Source organism: Staurois parvus, unplaced genomic scaffold, assembly GCF_062004578.1.
Source record: "Staurois parvus isolate SC_StPar_1 unplaced genomic scaffold, SC_StPar_1.0 ptg000604l, whole genome shotgun sequence".
NCBI lineage: Eukaryota > Metazoa > Chordata > Amphibia > Anura > Ranidae > Staurois > Staurois parvus.
In genome coordinates this window covers 8021340-8039557 of record NW_028318400.1, presented here as the reverse complement: position 1 = coordinate 8039557, position 18218 = coordinate 8021340, and the positions used below count along the sequence as shown (strand labels likewise).

The 18218-nt window shown below is 35.8% G+C and overlaps 1 protein-coding gene across 1 annotated transcript in view; it reads right to left on the bottom strand.

The window, feature by feature from the left end:
* The window catches only part of PCDH15 (protocadherin related 15), a gene marked incomplete at its 3' end in the record, with an annotated part of 1039494 nt that overhangs the window by 207576 nt on the left and 813700 nt on the right, over positions 1–18218 (bottom strand). The window contains exon 15 of the mRNA XM_089692803.1: positions 13469–13618. Coding sequence (XP_089548929.1) covers positions 13469–13618 — 150 coding nt within the window. The remainder of the gene's footprint in view (positions 1–13468; positions 13619–18218) is intronic.

Below are 18218 nucleotides of genomic sequence, written 5' to 3'. Positions count from 1 at the left end.
TATATATATGTGTGTGTGTGTGTGTGTGATTTTGCAAATCCGTGCCGCCCTGTATCAGTATATCTGCCATAGGGCGGTCGGGAAGCAGTTAAAGGGTTTTTAACATTGACTTGTTGGCTTGAGAAATCTTTATTTGCATACTTGCTTTGATTTAGTTGTTCAAACTACTGAAGCAAGGGTGCCAGTGTCAAAGCCATGCAACTAATTTTTTTCATAAAAGGCTGCCTTATCCTTACAATAATGACAAGTCTAAGTCAGCATTAGGAAAATTAAGTGTATTCACAATGTAACCTTTTGTGACAACAAGGGTAACAATATTCATACTGTATAGACTGTATGACCAAAAGTATTAAACACCATTCCAGTTTGTTGAGTTCAGACATATCTAGTGAAGAGCTCTTTTAATGCTATTGTATGCAAAGACATTTTAGCCAATTGTGTGCTTTCGCTTTCAATATATGTTTTTTAAAAGGCCTACAAGTATGGCATTTGCACTAAGCAATACTTTTACAAACAGCACACAGTGTATTTTAACCACTTTGCTATTCTTGCACTGCACTACTTTAGCTGGCAGTTGCACAGTCATGCAACACTGTACCAAAATGAAAATTATATCATTTTTTTTCACACAAATAAAGCTTTATTTGACTGGGTTTTTCAATTTGTATTATACAAATGAAAAAAGATTTTCTATTTCCTGTTTTAAAACATATCCAATTAAAAAATATGTATATAAAAAAATTCTTAATGTAGGCCTATTAATTTAGGCCAAAATGTATGTTTTTGGTAAAAAAAGAAACAGAAATCCCAATAGGTGTATATTTTAATTGGTTTATGTGAAAGATGTGGTGAGTAACAGTCCCCAATGAACCCTTGACAAATGTTTTTCATATTCCCTATTAAGACAATTAGGTTTGAAGTATCTAAACATCTAATCCATGTTGCTTTCTTTCTTAGCAACTTCATGCTATTGCATTCCTCTGTCAGTCTTGGAATGGCTCCAAAATGTAAAGACTCAGGCTATATTCACACAGGAATGGACTGAAGCTGAAGCGCTTTACCTCTCTCTCTCTAGCAGCTGTCTGTTCCTAACTGCGGTAGGGGGCAGTGTGTTGCACGATTCAGAGCATCGCACACAACTCCCTTTTTTTTAAACTGTAGAAACTTTATTTGAACTATACCAAAGTACATTTAATATATGGTGATGTACAGAAACGTGATGCACTGCACTGCTGTACAGTGCCATGAGATTCTGTACAGTGTGCTGCGATAAAATGTAGCATGTATGCTTCTTGTCACAGTAGACTGCAGCAAAGCCATCATTGCAGTGTGCATGGGATACACAGGAAACAATTGTTTTCTGTGTGTGCTTGCATTGATAGACATTTTACAATGCAGCAAAATGTCCGCCACCACTTTTATTGTGAATAAGACCTCAGTCGAAAGAACATATGCCCCTTCCTAACAAAATCTGCACAAACTACTTGGTATTAGCTATGCTCAGCATGGTTGTATCTACATAATCCCCTATGCTAAGGGATTTATACTTGTAATACTATTGTACAATACAATATTATTTAATGTACCAAATGCTTTTTGGTCTATGACAATCCAATATCTACCTATCTATCTATACACACACTGTATATATAGTTCATAAACAACTTCTAGATTAGACAGTAATTCACTTATCGGTTAGACAGCTCACTGCTGCTGTAATACAAAATTCAATAAAGGATCATATGCATTTCCTTTAATAAGGACTTTTTTGGAAAGACCTCTGTACCAAAGTTTACTGCTAATGTTTTGGACTTTTTTCCCTCTTCATGCTCGAAGAACCTTGTTGCACTAAGTAATTTCATAGTGGTACGAAGTCACCATTTTATTATGAAGTAATCAATGTTTATTCACTAAAGACTGTAAACTCATGCACACTCTGGGGATTTATAAAGAGTTACAAGTAGTTTTAAGAAGTGCTGACAGCTTTCTATTATAATGCTACATGATATGATAAGATCTATGACTTCAGTAAATACAAAATGTACACACTTTTGTAAAATAGAAAAGAAGACTTACACAGAACACAGAACAGTTTAGAAGAAGTAAGTCAAACAAAACAAACGTGCACTTTTGTTTGACAACTAGGTAATGTGGCTTTAGAACATAATTCAGGTAATTAAGAAAAACTGTAAAAAAACCTTAGAAATTCCAATTATTACTGTGTAATCAAGCTTCAGACTTTGTTCAAACGTATCTTAGGGCAAATAAATGCACACTTTCCTATGTTTTATCTTTTAATAAATGTATGTAAAAAAAAATACCTGTACAGAAAAATACTTGTTGATCTGCCAGAAACCCAGTGCCCTCCTAATTTCCTCCTTGGCTTGATAACACATAGAGGGAGCTCTACTAAGACTGGAGCACTCAGAATCTGCTGCAGCTGTGCATGGTAGCCAATCAGCTTCTACCTTCAGCTTGTTCAATGAAGCTTTAACAATAAAGCTTTGAAGCTGATTGTTTTCTATGCAGAGCTGCACCAGATTGTGCCACTCCAGTTTTAGTAAATCTCCCCTATTGTCTTTACTGCTCCTGAATCCCAACTATTGTCATCTGCCCTGCCTCCTGGACTACAGAACTCAACCTATCCCCTCACTCATTTCTGTTCCACTCCATGTGCATACATTACATTTTAGGCAGCTGTGTTATTTATCACAATCTCATGCATTTTTACTAACATGCAGTTATGAGTGAAGAGTTTATCCTTGTATTCTGTACAGTGAATCATAAATGTAATTGTACATGATATCTACTAAAGCTAAAGCAAAAGTTTAGTTACATGTTTTTTCCCCCTACAACTTTAATTACATTATTTGCCTGTAATGAAGAATGTCCCATGATATGCAGGCTGCTAGATTTTGTATAAATGTTTGCTGCAGTGCTCTACTACCCACTTCCAGCACTGTGGAGATTAACAGCTTTGGGTCTCCAGGCTTAGCTCCACTAAAGATGATACAATAGCGACAAGTCCCCTCCTGCCCTCTCCTTATTGAGAAAAGTTATTTCACTGAGTATACTGTCTGTAACACAATCTGTAATTTGAGCAGGGAATCCTGTGACTGATCAGACCTCTCCTCTATTGAGAAAAGTGAATGGAGGAGATGTCAGGAGGGGGCTAAGTCCCAGTCAGATCATCCTTAGTGCAGCTAAGTCAGAAGACCAAAAGACCATTATGGGCATACCCCTGAGGACATGCTGTCCCATGAAACGCGTTGGAAGCCTACATTGCTGACGTCACGCCGCCGCTACCGAGGATCGGCGGCCATCTTGGTATTTGATTTTACAATTTATTTACTCCATGTGGATGTTTTCTTACTACTGTGATTTAAACTCATCAATAAATACTGCACTATATAAGCACTTTCTGACTCCTGTGGTTGAGCTGATTCCCCCCAGGATTAGATGACACCTGCCCCAACTGACGAATGGAGGGAGCTGCAGGAGTAAATCTGAAGCTGTCATTATATACCTCCAGATGTGTGATATAAACAGATGCGCTGATTTACTTGCAGTCTGGTGAGTATACATCCATCTGTGGCAGTGGATTCTCTTCATCAATAACCGCACGTTTGCACTTGCACACTTGGATAAAGGACATTAGCAGTTTTCACTGACTGCTGTATAATATTTGTGGTCGTCACGGACTCTCAGTGATTTATTTGATTGCACTATTCACGCACTTGTTTGCACTTTATATATTTGAGAATGATATAAGATATTTATGTTTCATGAGTTTACAGCGCTGCACGTTTATGATATACATTTATATTGGGACAGTTACCGATACCTTAAGTGCTAGCAGCTATTTCATTTATCCGTAATTAATTTATTTACATAATTTTACATATACTTTTTTAGAACTTGTTTTATACTCTCTTTTTATGTGAATCTATGAATATATAAATTATTACCTATACCCTACAGTACTAACGACTACTAGGTATAACACTAACTATAAGATCTCATTATATGCGCTCGCTTATATTTCTTTTAATATTTCTAGCTAAACTTCAGCTTTAGGAAGCTTTAAGCTTCTTATTGCACTATAAATGAACAGCTTTGCTAAATGATTATTAAAGAATCTTTGGGATTATGACGGCAGGACTTAGTAGTCCACACAGTTGGCATTGGATTTTTTTACTTTTAAACAACCAGGAGGGGCAGTGACTAGACTTCATTATCAAGAGCACCAGTTCCAATGAGTTCATTTAATAAAGATGCTTTCAGTGACAGAGACCATGATACAGCATTATCAGCTAGAAATAAATCAATGTACATTATCCATTACAATGTTAATGACTAAAGTATTTGCATTGCATTTGCTATGTTGGGTTCGTTTTGAATACAGTGTAACTGTTTTCAATGCAAAGCTGCTGCTTCATATCAGTCAACTCTCTGTCATTATTATGACAAATTTGTAATTTTATTAGCTAGCAAGAAGTACTAATCTCTCTCAAAATGGTATAATTCCTTTGAGTTGAAAACATCTAGTTCTCTTACAAATGGTTCTCTGAGGCAGAGAACTTAAGGCATTAGGATGTAGAATCTCGAAACAGCAGTTAAAAAAAGCCTCAAATCTGTGACAAACATTCAATCAATTTTGACAGCACACAAGTGCCCCAGTAATGAAAATTTTCAGCATACTGAAGTAGAATGTGAAATGATTAGGTAGCACTATTTCTTAAGCATTTAAACCAAAACTACTCTTATAAGACTTTAGAACTCCCTGATGTAAAATTCCACCTCCCATCCATTTTCTTAAATAAACAAGTTTGATGCAAAGTAAAACAAAGAAAGACATTCCATATATACTTATTGATTGTCCTTATTTACTTAACCTTACCCATTTTAGTTCTCTTCTTTTCTTTGTTACATTTCCATCATTTTTAGATTTAACTCCCTTTTTAGCTATACTAAATTTTTAAAATAGAATTGCAGTCACATTTTTAATAAAGTAAAAAAATGCCTAGCTTCCATACTATATTAAACAAGCCAAAAAAAATTATATATATATATACATATTTATAAACACACACACACTGTAATATACTGTTTATAATTTTAAAATATGTCCTTAATATAAATAAATAAAAAAAAAATATATATATATACACACACACACATATATATATATATATAACTTAGTGGCCAGTTTACCTTCTACTGTGCATTACTATCTGTTGCAGTAATGTAGTAAATGTGCTATGCCATCCAAACTTAACCTGTTCACACTGACAGTACGTATAATGCTGAGGGGCCGCGTGTAGAGTATTGTTACTGTCTTGTCTCATGTTCTGTCCCCCTTGCTACTGTACAGCGCTGAGCATACCCTTTGGCGCTATATAAATACTGTATAATAATAATAATAATAATGTAGACATACCAGAATGTAAACGCAGCTACCAGTCGCTAACAGAAAGCTTTCTGATAATGTGACCGCTGTGACAGCCAGTCGCCATAGTCACATGATCAGAAACTCTGACCTGCCTCCTGGCATCAGAAACCCCTTAAAGGACTGTGAGGAGCTTGCATTAAGGGGCTAATTACACCGCAATACAAATCAATAGTCCATTGTAATGCACCCACTCTACAATGTACCACATAGATGCATATGATCTGTGCATTGCATTGCACTGAAACAAAATGTGCAAGACCTATAATTTTCATTACCTGAAGTGAGTTGACAACCCATTCAAAATATTTGGGCTGCGTAAAACAATGAATTTCAGCGCATGACCATGAAATTCTTTTTTGGTCTGTGCCTTTTTGTGCATAGAGGTCATTACTGCTTAGATGCCCAAGTCAATTTTAGCAGCATCAGCATGTATTTTTTAAAGGATAAGTTCCACCCATTTTTAGGGTGGAACATGAAACATGTTCCCATAGCCACAGTTGCTGCCCGCCGCCTCCCCTCCCTCTGACAGATAGTACGGGGAGACTTCTTCCCATGCTATCTGTCAAATTTGAAAACAGTGCGGCTGTGCGGGGCTCCACCCACACGGCCGCATCATTTATTCCGTGAATGAATGGACTGGAAGTATCCTTTAACTTTAAAATAATTCTGACTAATTTGCATTACAAATAAATAATTGTAATAATTTGTAAGGACACGCTTGTATAAGGATTTTGCTTGCTACAATGTTTGAAGGCCTTTCCCTTTGGATCAGCTGTAGGTATAGGGTTCTGAATATGGAAGTTTACAATGTATTTCATTATAATTATTTTTTTTTCATTCATTTTTTTATTAGTTTACCCAATGGATTTTTTCAACCTTATTAGCTATGTACTAATAAAAAAACAAAGCAAAATATATATATATATATATATATATATATATATATATACTGCATGTTGAAATGCGTTTTTATTGCAAATTCTACATTTTTGGAATGCATGTAAAAATATCTGTAAAAATATATGTTAAAATTACTATTTTATATGTAAAAAAAAAATATTTAAAAATATTTTTCATATATTTTGTAATATATAAAAAAACAAATTTCAACATGCATTATATACATCTATCTATCTATCTATCTATCTATCTATCTATCTATCTATCTATCTATCTATCTATCTATCTATCTATATGACAGAGAGACCATTTAAAGGCTCAGGAACCCTTTGCAGGTGTTATGGCTTAATTAGCTGATTAGAGTGGGACACTTTGAGCCTAGAATATTGCACCTTTTCACAATATTCTCATTTTCTGAGATTGTGGATTTGGGGTTTTCATGAGCTGTAAGCCATAATCATCACAATTATGACAAATCACGGCTTGAACTATCTTGCTTTGCATGTAATGAGTCTATCTCATATATTAGTTTCACCTCTTAAGTTGCATTACTGAAATAAATGAACTTTTTCACGATATTCTAATTCTTCGAGTTTCACCTGTATATATATATATATATACATATACACATATATATATATATATATATATATATACAGTATATATATATATATATATATATATATATATATAAATATATTGATTATGGCCAAAATTGTAGCATTTCAAATATTCATCAATATATTTGGGAAGCATATTTTTTAAATATATTTCAAATATATTTTTGTTCCATATGGGATGTTCCACCAGTATTTAGGGTGGAACATGTAACATGTTTCAGCTCCTGCCACTAGTTCCCCTGAACCACACTTCAGTGTGACAGGAGGTGGGGAATCTTTTCCCTGCACCTGCCATCACTTTTTGAAAAGAGCACAGTTGTGTGGGGCCCGACTACACAGCCATGTCTTTCATTCACAGTTTCCTGCGAATAACATATATTTATGTGCTTACATATATCTTCATCTTTAAAATTGCCATCAAACAAGAAATCAGCCTAAGTCTAATTAACGAAACATGTCAAAGGGAAGTGACGTCAGACGCACAGCTGAACCGGAAGTTATCGAGCAGCCATTTTGGATCCTGGAAATCTCCATTTGAGACACAGGAGAGGATCTGCTGAGGATTTCAGGAGGTGTGGCTGGGCTGATTTCTTGTTTGATGGCAATTTTAAAGATGAAGATATATGTAAGTACATAAATAAAGTATATTCTGTTTAATTTTTTATGGAATTACACTATTGCGGTTTCGTTTATGGTGGGCATCGTTTGGAGACTGATGTGGAGAGGAGTATAATATTGTGGCTGTGAAGATCCCTCTGGAGGAACTTATTATATATCAGTACCCTGCCTGGAGGATTACTAAGCTTGTGTTTATATATTTTTTTGGTAAGGGTATCTATTTTGCACACTCTAGAAGTGGACATGTTTTTCACAGTTTTTATCACTAGATTGTTTCACGGGCACGTGTTTACACAGCTATTCACTTTACCATATAGTGTTCACAAGTGTTTTTGTGTGAATCACATGCCTTATGGAATGAATAATTCAAGTTGTTAAGGATAATACACTATGTGCATTTTCCTTTCTTTTTTTTGAGGTTTTTTTTGGTTTCAGAAGCTACTTTGGAGGCTGTCTTCACCTGGAGGTTGATTTTGAGATTTTGAATGACTTTGATATTTTGAAGGACTAATTTATTATTTTGGGAATTGTGTGTTTTTTGTTTTTTTGTTTTTGTTTTGAGCACTTACTATATTTGTATTTATACTTGGGATACTAAGCAGATTATCACACTTTTTGGGGTTTAAGTGTTTATATGCATTTTGGGGAAGTTTGTGAATAAGGGAAGGGTACACCGTATTTAATTGTCATTATTTTGCACTAAGGGGGTTTATTTGTATTTATATTTGGGATACTAAGCATACTTCATAAGATTAGTACCCTTTAAATAGCACCATGGCCAAATATTTTCCAATAAAGAACATTGGATTTGAATATTATTGTATTGTGTCTTTATTATTGTTTATAAAACTCCTTTGGGCTATCCCATGAATGAACTACAAGTTGCAGTTGATGGCTTATAGTTCTGAATGAACTGCAAGAGTGCTGATGAGCGCTTTTGTAGTTCATTCGCAAGGCCTGAAGCTTTCAACAGACACTGATCATGGGTGCAATGCTTTCCAGGCTCCTGCAGGAACAAAATAAATACACATTTTTGGAAGTGTTACTAATGATTTGGACAACCGTAGAATGTTATGTTTCTTTCTGGAGTCTAAACCTCTCACAATACAAGATAGGATTTTGCTTGCTTTGGAAACTGCAGTGTGGCATTGCATGCCATGAATAAAATTATGATCTACCTGAACACCCAGATCCTTCCTTTTGTTTCTCTATGTGTGTGGTGAACTTGATCATATTGTGATAACCCTGAGGCATTGATAGCAAGTGAACTAAGGATAAGAGCATATATATTTAATCCATTAATGGTTGGATGAATTTATTAATGCAATCTGATCTGCCAAGGATTGTTTTGTGTATGTGGCAACTTCCCAAATATTATAATTAATTATGGTAGGTGAGATATTTATCTTAATAGGTGAAGGACACTGGGTGATTTCTTCACTATTACAGTTTTTTTTTTGGTTTTGCACTATAATTTTGCACTTTGCAGCGAAGAAAGGATTTGAACTTTTATAAGCAATTTGTGGATAAATACATATGGACATTAATACTGACACTATTTATAGACTCAATTAATTTTTGGTGTGTTAACTTATTAATTGTAAGATTGATGTCATATTTATATATATTTTTTTTTAATGTTGGACTGTATGTTGATAGATATTAGCAGTTTGATAGTTTGATAGCATGCTCACAATTTAATTTTTAAATTTGTCAGATGAACTGTGTCCTAGTTTGTCTAGAAGAGGTTTTAGGAGATTCTGCTGGTTTAAGGTCTTCCACAACAGATCAGGAACAAGTTATCTGTGTAATAATGGAGGCAATAGATTACACCCCATGTTCTTTCTTCTCTCCTCCTTGCTCAAAGAACCCTGTGGACTCTGTAAATGAATAGCTGTGCAATCACACAATGAAAAACTTGGGATAGTATGACGTAGATTCTTTCTATTGTGGCTTTTACAAGTCTTTTCCTAAAAATATTATTTGTGCAGCTGCAATTTTCTTTGTCACTGTTTTACTGTTATAGTTTGTGTATAAGTAAAAATAAAGCTTTGACAGCATTGTGGGCTTCTAAGAGATTAAAAGATTGTTATTCATATTGCAATGCTTAATTATCTAATACTTATAATTTGTATTATCTTATGTAAAATAATAATTTTTTTGTAATAGTTGATCATAAATTTTCTTTAAGGGCAAAGAATGTTGATTGATTTCCTAATGTCTAGTACTTACTCGTACAACATTCTCTCCTGATGCCATATCTGTATAGATTTTGACATTATAGGAGATGTTAGAAAATGTGGGAGTGTTGTCTTTTGCATCTATAATCACAATGTTGACAGTTACTGGAGTACTTTCTTAAGAATATTATCAAGTCTTTTCATAAGAATATTATTTATGCAGCTGCAATTTGCTTGGTCACTGTTTTGCTGTTATAGTTTGTGTATCAGTAAATCCTAAGCTTTGACAACTTTGTGTAATTTTGAGGGGTCTTTTAAAGATTGTTATTCAAATTGAAATGCTTAATTATATAATACTTAGAATTTGTATTATCTTATGTACAATAATAGTTTTTGGTGATAGTTTACTATATCACTTGTAGTTTAAATTCACTTTGGGTCCATGGGCAAGTGAAGACTGTAGATGGATGAGACCCATGGCCACCTCAACACACTTAGGTAAGTTAGGTCAGATAGTAAACATCAGGTAGTATATCTTAAACATGTACAGCCACTATAAGGCCTTTTTTTTTTAAAAGCAATGACTCTACACTAAATGACATCCAACAGTTTAAACAGTACTTCACCCTTTACTCTTTGTTTGCTTAAACAAGTATGTGCATTCGACATATGTAAAAAACAGCAACAGGTAGCACCATTAGTATACAGTACTTAGCAGTACAGGTACTACCTAAGTTGACTCAAAAAAGGAGAAATCCTAAGATTTTGCATCTGATAAAGTTCCAAACATTTAGCCATCCAAAGAGTGGATACACAAGATCTGCAATAGAATGAGCTAGTATACAGTGTAATTATTCATGTAGCTGGTGTGGATAAGCAAAATTGTATTTTAATGCTTAAAGCAGAGCTCCGCCCAAAAGGGGAAGTTCTGCTTTAAAGACTGGTTCCCCAATCCCCATTATGGATTGGCACCTTTGGGGAGTGGGTACCCAAATTTGACAGATACTCACTCCCACTTCCACTGCGATCACCTAGGAGATTTAAAGTGGAAGTTGTCCTCCTACCCTCCTGTTGACTTATGAGGGGTTTATGTATAATCTTCATCAGCAACTGTAAATAGATATTTTTATAACTATATGTTAACCAAGTTACAAAGCTGGAAATATCAGAGCTTGGTTTGATAGCGGTGTGTTGTACATAGACATTGGAACAAGTGATCAAGTTGTAGAGATAGCTTTGTATTGTATTGGAGGAATGTTTGGTGTGTAAACATGTGCATGCCACAAGAAATGTTCTATTATGTGAGAGGGGGCAACCACTAAATTAACTACCTTATCTCAGACTTTATGGGGCCCACATAACGATCTAGACCAGGCCAGTTAAATCTCTTTGTTTGTATGAGGGCCACTTCAAAGTACCCTCTCTTTAGATATGCAATGGTGATGGCTATCTGGGGAATGCAGTTTTACTAGGCTATGACCTAAGGTTCCCTCCATACTCTCAATAATGGAGGGAATTTTGATGAGAAAGCCTGGATCCAGATGCCTCGGTGCCATGACCTGGCATATGTAATTTTATCACTAAAAGGGGAGGCTCTGGGATGGGGCTGAGATATGTAAGCAATATGGGGTGGGGAAACTGTCCAATCCTGGATGAGATGCGTCAGATATGGAAAATGGATTGGATTGGATAGTTCTACCAATCAGGATGGCCCCATGCAAGTCTATGGGAGATAGGTGTATATCAGGGTAGGTTTTGGGGGAAGACAGGAGAGAAGATCCACCGATCCTGGGGGCCCCCATGCTACACCATTGGTAAATATCAGGACATTTCTCTGGCACTTACATGTATACATGATTGTCGTATGTGTTGTCCGTCTTGCTGTTTGTGGGTTTAGGGTATGAATAGCATATGCTTTAATTCATTGGTTGAATCATATACATTTTGTTTCTTATTGTTAAATAGATAGATTGTGGTATGTTAGTTTAGACCTCCCTACTATTCACCAATAAATTTTGGTTGTTGTGTTAAACCTTTCACTCTTGGTCAAAGAACTCTCATTAAGGGTAATCAAATCATATCAGAGAAATATTATATTTCATATTCCATAGATTTGGTCAACACCTCCCTCCCCATAGTCTTCTGGGACACGTGACAGGTCCCAGAATACTACGGTGCCATTTAGGAAGCACAGCGCTACTCGTGCATGCTCCGTGGGCACCCGGCTGTGGAGCCCCAAGATGTCACAGCCGGGTGCCCACACTGAAGATGCCGGCAACTGGAACACCAGACGGCTGGTGAAACAGGCTGCGGGGAGGACATCACAGGATCATGGTACAGGTGAGAGGCTGTTTTTTAAAAGTCAGCAGCTACATTTTTTGTAGCTGCTGACTTTTATTTTTTTTACAATATGAGTGGAACTCCGCTTTAAAGAACTACAGGCGTACCTCAGTTTATGAATTTAATTCGTTCTGCAGGACTTTTTGTATTGTGAAAAATTTGTAAAACGAAACGCGGTTTCCCATAGGAATGTATTGAAAATCAATTAATCCGTTCCGGAGGTGAGAAAAAAGTAAAAAAAAGTCTTTTATCTGTTCAAAACTCTTAATAAAGTGCACTTTAAAAGGCATAAATACTGTACAGGGACATGATTAAAAATTAATTTGTAAATACATTGAAAACCAATTAATCTGTTTGTATCGCGAAAACAATTTGTAAACCAAGCCATTATTTTCAATGGATTTTCATTCGTAAACCAAAAATTACATTAACTGATGCATTCGTAAACCGAGGTACACCTGTAATTTAAAAATTTATGAAAATACCACATATATTTAAATTATGAAATGTTATAAGATTTACAGAGTTCTACAATTATTTTAACATAACCCCTGTGTCTAGAAATGTATTGAAGAAACCCAGTGGAAACAATACATGTTCTACCTACAATCAAACAAATAGTACAGTTTTTCTGATGACTTATGGGTAAATACCTCAAAAAGGTGAATATTTGTTAATATTGTTACTCTAACATGTAATTCCACTGGGGTTATGAATTCAAAAATGGGAGATTGAGCAATCTGCTTGCATGAATAATATTGTATACTTACTTTTTACTTTGATTAAAGCATATCTATAGTCAAAATGTGAAATCATATGCTCCTGTCCACATTGAATTTCAATACTTTTTAGACTACTTCTATTAATCCAAATGATCTTGAAGTTTGTAAACTTAGTTTGTGAAGATCCCCAATCATTTATTTCCTTGAGTTTTGTGATTTGAGTCACTATGCCCTGTGGATAAGCACAGCTTTGTCACACATTTCACAAAGCTTGCCTTCTGAATTACAGAGGTGCTGAGAGGAGAAGTTTCAGAAGGTGGAGATAGTACAGAAGTCACAGCTTGCAGGCATCAAGGTACCATGGGATCTGTAGTCCTTAGAAATTGAACATAAAGAGCAGAGTAGAAGCTGCAAAGCATGCAGGCAGTCAAGGAAGTTGTGGATGAAGATGGCCAGGGTATAGACATCACTCACAACATGAACGGACATTTTTTTCAAGTAAGCTTATGTTTGATTGTCAAAACTAACTATTGTTTGTATCGTTATTACAATACTAACAGTAAAAAAAGTGTATGCTGTGCCCATAGATTTCTTGTAAGTGTAAATAATGATGATTTTCTAATATCTAGTACTTACTCTTATAACAGTCTCTCCTGGTGACATATCTGTATAGATTTTGACATTATAGGAGATGTTAGAAAACGTTGGAGTGTTGTCATTTGCATCTATAACCACAATGTTGACAGTTACTGGAGTACTTTCTTGGGTTCCATCAGAAGCAACTATCTGTTGAGGAGAAATGAGAAAAAAATGTTGTTTTTACAAGTACTACTCTTAAAGGAAACCTGACAATACTAGTTGAGTGACTATCATGCTATTTCTTTGACTTCAATTATTTCTGACTTCCTGAAACAGAACAGATATAAAATATGGAATTCTCCCTTTTTTTTACTTTAATCTGCTATACTGTATGCTTCTTCCACATCTGTTGCTCAGAAGTAATATGCCAAACACAGCCAGACAACTAGCATCTTCAGGAACTAGCAAGCAGTGGCAGCTTAATATTTCATGAAAATTATTCTTTAATAAAGATCATTTAGTGTCATATAAAAAATATATATTATACTGTATAACACATAGCGTACCACCTGTGTTTCAGTGGAACTTACAATCTAAATCCCGATCTTCTGTGTTATAAACATTTAATGTTTTCTATCCATGTATTTTTGGTTGTAGATAGCCTTTATATGAGCATTCTTATGGCCAGATAGTATTCAATTCATACATTATTAAGTTGATTTATAATGACTACTTGTACTTGTTACTAATTTTGAATATTATAATGATTTATTCTGCAGAACTTTACAGAAAACTGAAAACATTTTTCATGAGCCCCTGCCCATATGGTGCTGGGAACATTTGGAGCAACTGCAGGTCATCGTTTATGATTGCATCTTTTACATACTATAGTTGTTCAGTTGTGCATACTTTGTTTCCTGATACTAAAAAGGATACACCAGCATGATAAACCAGGAAACAATTAATAAAATCCTCAGCTTTATATTTTTCTGCAATGATTACTTCTTGAAAATCTAGAATCCGTAATGCATGAATTATATTGGTGCTCATCTTCAATGCTTGAAGCCCACACACAATTTTACTGTAATTAACTTAGGCATGCTCCAGCCTATTTTACATCCTTTAAAGATTAGATATGTGCCCCTAGAACAGAATAGAATGTTTAGTATTTAACCTCTGCTTGCAGAACTATAAGACTACAGCATGGAATAAACCATTTTCTTATCAAAAAGTTCCTGAATATAATCAATGATTATATAATGTTTGTGTAATTTGCTAGGTAGAATTAATTTTCTTTCAGGTGTCAAAATAAAGTCATATTTCTGTAACAGCAGTAACATTATAGTAGTCTTGTAGAAACCTGACAAAAAAAATTTTATTATTATTTTCTGCTTTATATTTCTCTCAAGCTTTTCTCCCTGTTGATTCAAAGTTTTGTCGGGACAGATGGTGCAGACGCTATCTTGGATGCATTCAGTAGAATATCATTAGAGATGAGCGAATTATTCAAAAATTCGATTCGGCTGACTCGCCGAATTTGCGGAATAAATTCGATTCGATGCGAATTTATTCGCTGCAAATTTAACTTATTAAAAGGGTTTCTAGGCTTCAGAGAGCCTTTATATTAGTGCAGAACATTGTACCTTTAATTTAAATGCCCTTGGAGTCTGCTGGGGAAGAGAAATAATACTGTCAGTCAGTATGACATGCAGATGAGTGCCGTCGATCTTAGAATCACCGCACACTTCACTCATTTGGGCAGTCACGGGGCACGACGAAGAAGATGAAGAAGAAGATGAAGAAGAAGAAGAAGATGAAGAAGAAGAAGATGAAGAAGAAGATGAAGAAGAAGAAGAAGATAAAGAAGAAGATGATGAAGAAGAAGAAGATGAAGAAGAAGAAGAAGATGAAGAAGAAGATGAAGAAGAAGAAGATGAAGAAGAAGAAGATGAAGAAGAAGATGATGAAGAAGATGATGAAGAAGAAGATGATGAAGAAGAAGAAGATGAAGAAGAAGATGAAGAAGAAGAAGATGAAGAAGAAGAAGAAGAAGTAGAAGATGAAGAAGAAGAAGATGAAGAAGAAGAAGAAGAAGAAGAAGAAGAGGATGAGGAAGAAGAAGAAGAGGATGAGGATGAAGAAGAAGAAGATGAGGATGAAGAAGAAGAAGAAGAAGATGAAGAAGATGATGATGAAGAAGATGATGAAGAAGAAGATGATGAAGAAGAAGAAGATGAAGAAGAAGAAGAAGAAGATGAAGAAGAAGAAGAAGATGAAGAAGAAGAAGATGAAGAAGAAGAAGAAGAAGAAGATGAGGATGAGGAAGAAGAAGAAGAGGATGAGGATGAAGAAGAAGAAGAAGAAGGAGAAGAAGAAGAAGATGAGGAAGAAGAAGAAGAAGAAGAAGAAGAAGATGAGGATGAAGAAGAAGAAGAAGAAGATGAGGATGAAGAAGAAGAAGAAGATGAAGAAGAAGAAGAAGATGAGGATGAAGAAGAAGAAGAAGATGAAGAAGAAGAAGAAGATGAGGATGAAGAAGAAGATGAAGAAGAAGAAGATGAAGAAGAAGAAGATGAAGAAGAAGAAGAAGAAGAAGATGAAGAAGAAGAAGAAGATGAGGATGAAGAAGAAGAAGAAGAAGATGAGGATGAAGAAGAAGAAGAAGAAGAAGAAGATGATGATGAAGAAGAAGATGAAGAAGAAGAAGAAGAAGAAGAAGAAGAAGAAGAAGAAGAAGAAGGAGAAGAAGAAGATGAGGATGAAGAAGAAGAAGAAGAAGATGAGGATGAAGAAGAAGAAGATGAGGATGAAGAAGAAGAAGATGAGGATGAGGAAGAAGAAGAGGATGAGGATGAAGAAGAAGTAGAAGAAGGAGAAGAAGATGAGGATGAAGAAGAAGAAGAAGAAGATGAGGATGAAGAAGAAGATGAGGATGAAGAAGAAGAAGATGAGGATGAAGAAGAAGAAGAGAATGAGGATGAAGAAGAGGATGAGGATGAAGAAGAATAAGAGGATGAGGATGAAGAAGAAGAAGAAGAAGAGGATGAGGATGAAGAAGAAGAAGAAGAAGAGGATGAGGATGAGGATGAAAAAGAAGAAGAAGAAGTAGGATGAAAATAAGAATTCCAGTACAGCAAAAAGTGTATCTGCAGAGAGCTCCGCTATTTCTGACAGTTCTCTGACAGTTCCTTCACATTTACAGCGGTTGAAACATTGTATCTATTTGTTTCCAAATAAAAACATCTGTATCCTAAATGGAAACAAATAGATACAATGTTTCAACCGCTGTAAATGTGAAGGAACTGTCAGAGAACTGTCAGAAATAGCGGAGCTCTCTGCAGGGACACTTTTTGCCGGCTGTAGAAGGGATGAAAATCGGCCGATCGGGAAAAATTCGATTCGTGCATCCGAAGTTTGCTAATTTTCGGATTCGGTGCGAATCAAATTTTTCCTAATATTCGAAACGAATTCCACTTCGCCAAGTTCGATTCGCTCATCTCTAAATATCATACTAGGGCCAATTTAGACAGTAGTCAATTAACCTAAACTCCAGCCATGATCCTGGTATCAATTTTTACAGCCAGCAATTGACTTTCAGGTAAAAAGGGATCTGAATGGCTCTACAACCATATAATCACTTTTATAGGGCTGGAAAGGGAGCCACCACCACCCACCACCGAAGCAGTTGGGTTGGTTGAGTACAAAGCTGTTCCTTCCCTTCCTATGTGACAAATGATTCTGGAAGTGTTGAGGATTTCATCAATTCTGGTTTGGTATTTTTGTTTACTGGCCATTAGACAAGCATCAGATCTAACCAAGTTTAGTATAATCAGATGCTTTGAAGGTAAGAGGAGGGATCAGGGGTTTTATAGACCCCAGATCTCTCAATAAAGAGTACTTGTCACTGTCCTCAAATATCACAAGGGATGTTGTTCATCCCTTGGCATAGCAATAAAGTTAAATAAAAAAAAGAAATCTTAAAAAGTTTAAATAAAGTAAATTTATTTAAAAATTCAAAAATATTTAAAGTTCCCCTGTCCCCTTTTGCTACCATGCATGTAAGCCCCACACTCTGTAAACAGTGATTACACCACACATGTGAGGTATCACCATAAAAGTCAGAGTGAGAGCAATAACTTTAGCACCAGAGCTCATGTTTAACTCTAAACTTGTAACTTGTAAAGACTTTTAAAATGTTGCCTGTGGATATTTTTTAGGTACCGTAATTTGTCGCTATTTCACAAACATACATTTTAACCGCTTGCCGCCCTGCCACTGTGTATATACGTGTGCAGGGCGGCAGTGGAGCGCAAAACCACGTTTAAAAACGGGTTCCGTGCTCCCGACACTCCCGCGGGTGATCCGATTCGATCCAGGAGGGATCAATCATTAGATTTCAGCCAGTGATTTCTGGCTGAAATCGGATGATCGGTCCCTGTCCTATCCTGTCCTGTGTTGATATTTACACAGGGCAGGATATGATGTCATTCTTCTCTGCCTGGACACATTCCGTTCCAGACAGAGAAGAAGAGACATTTAAACGTGAGTAAAACAGCACACTGACAGTTAGAACACAGTCTAGGACACATTTAACCCCCTGATTGCCCCCCCCCAGTTAACCCTTCACTGCCCTGTCACCAGTGTCACTGATCAGTGAAGCGATTTTTATTGATCACTGTATCAGTGTCGCTGGCGACTTCCAATAGTGCTAGCGCCCCTCCCAGATAGCGCCAGTTTGCCCCCCAGTACACCAATAAAGCCATTTAACCCCTTAATTTCCCCCCCCCACCCCCCCAGTTAACCCCTT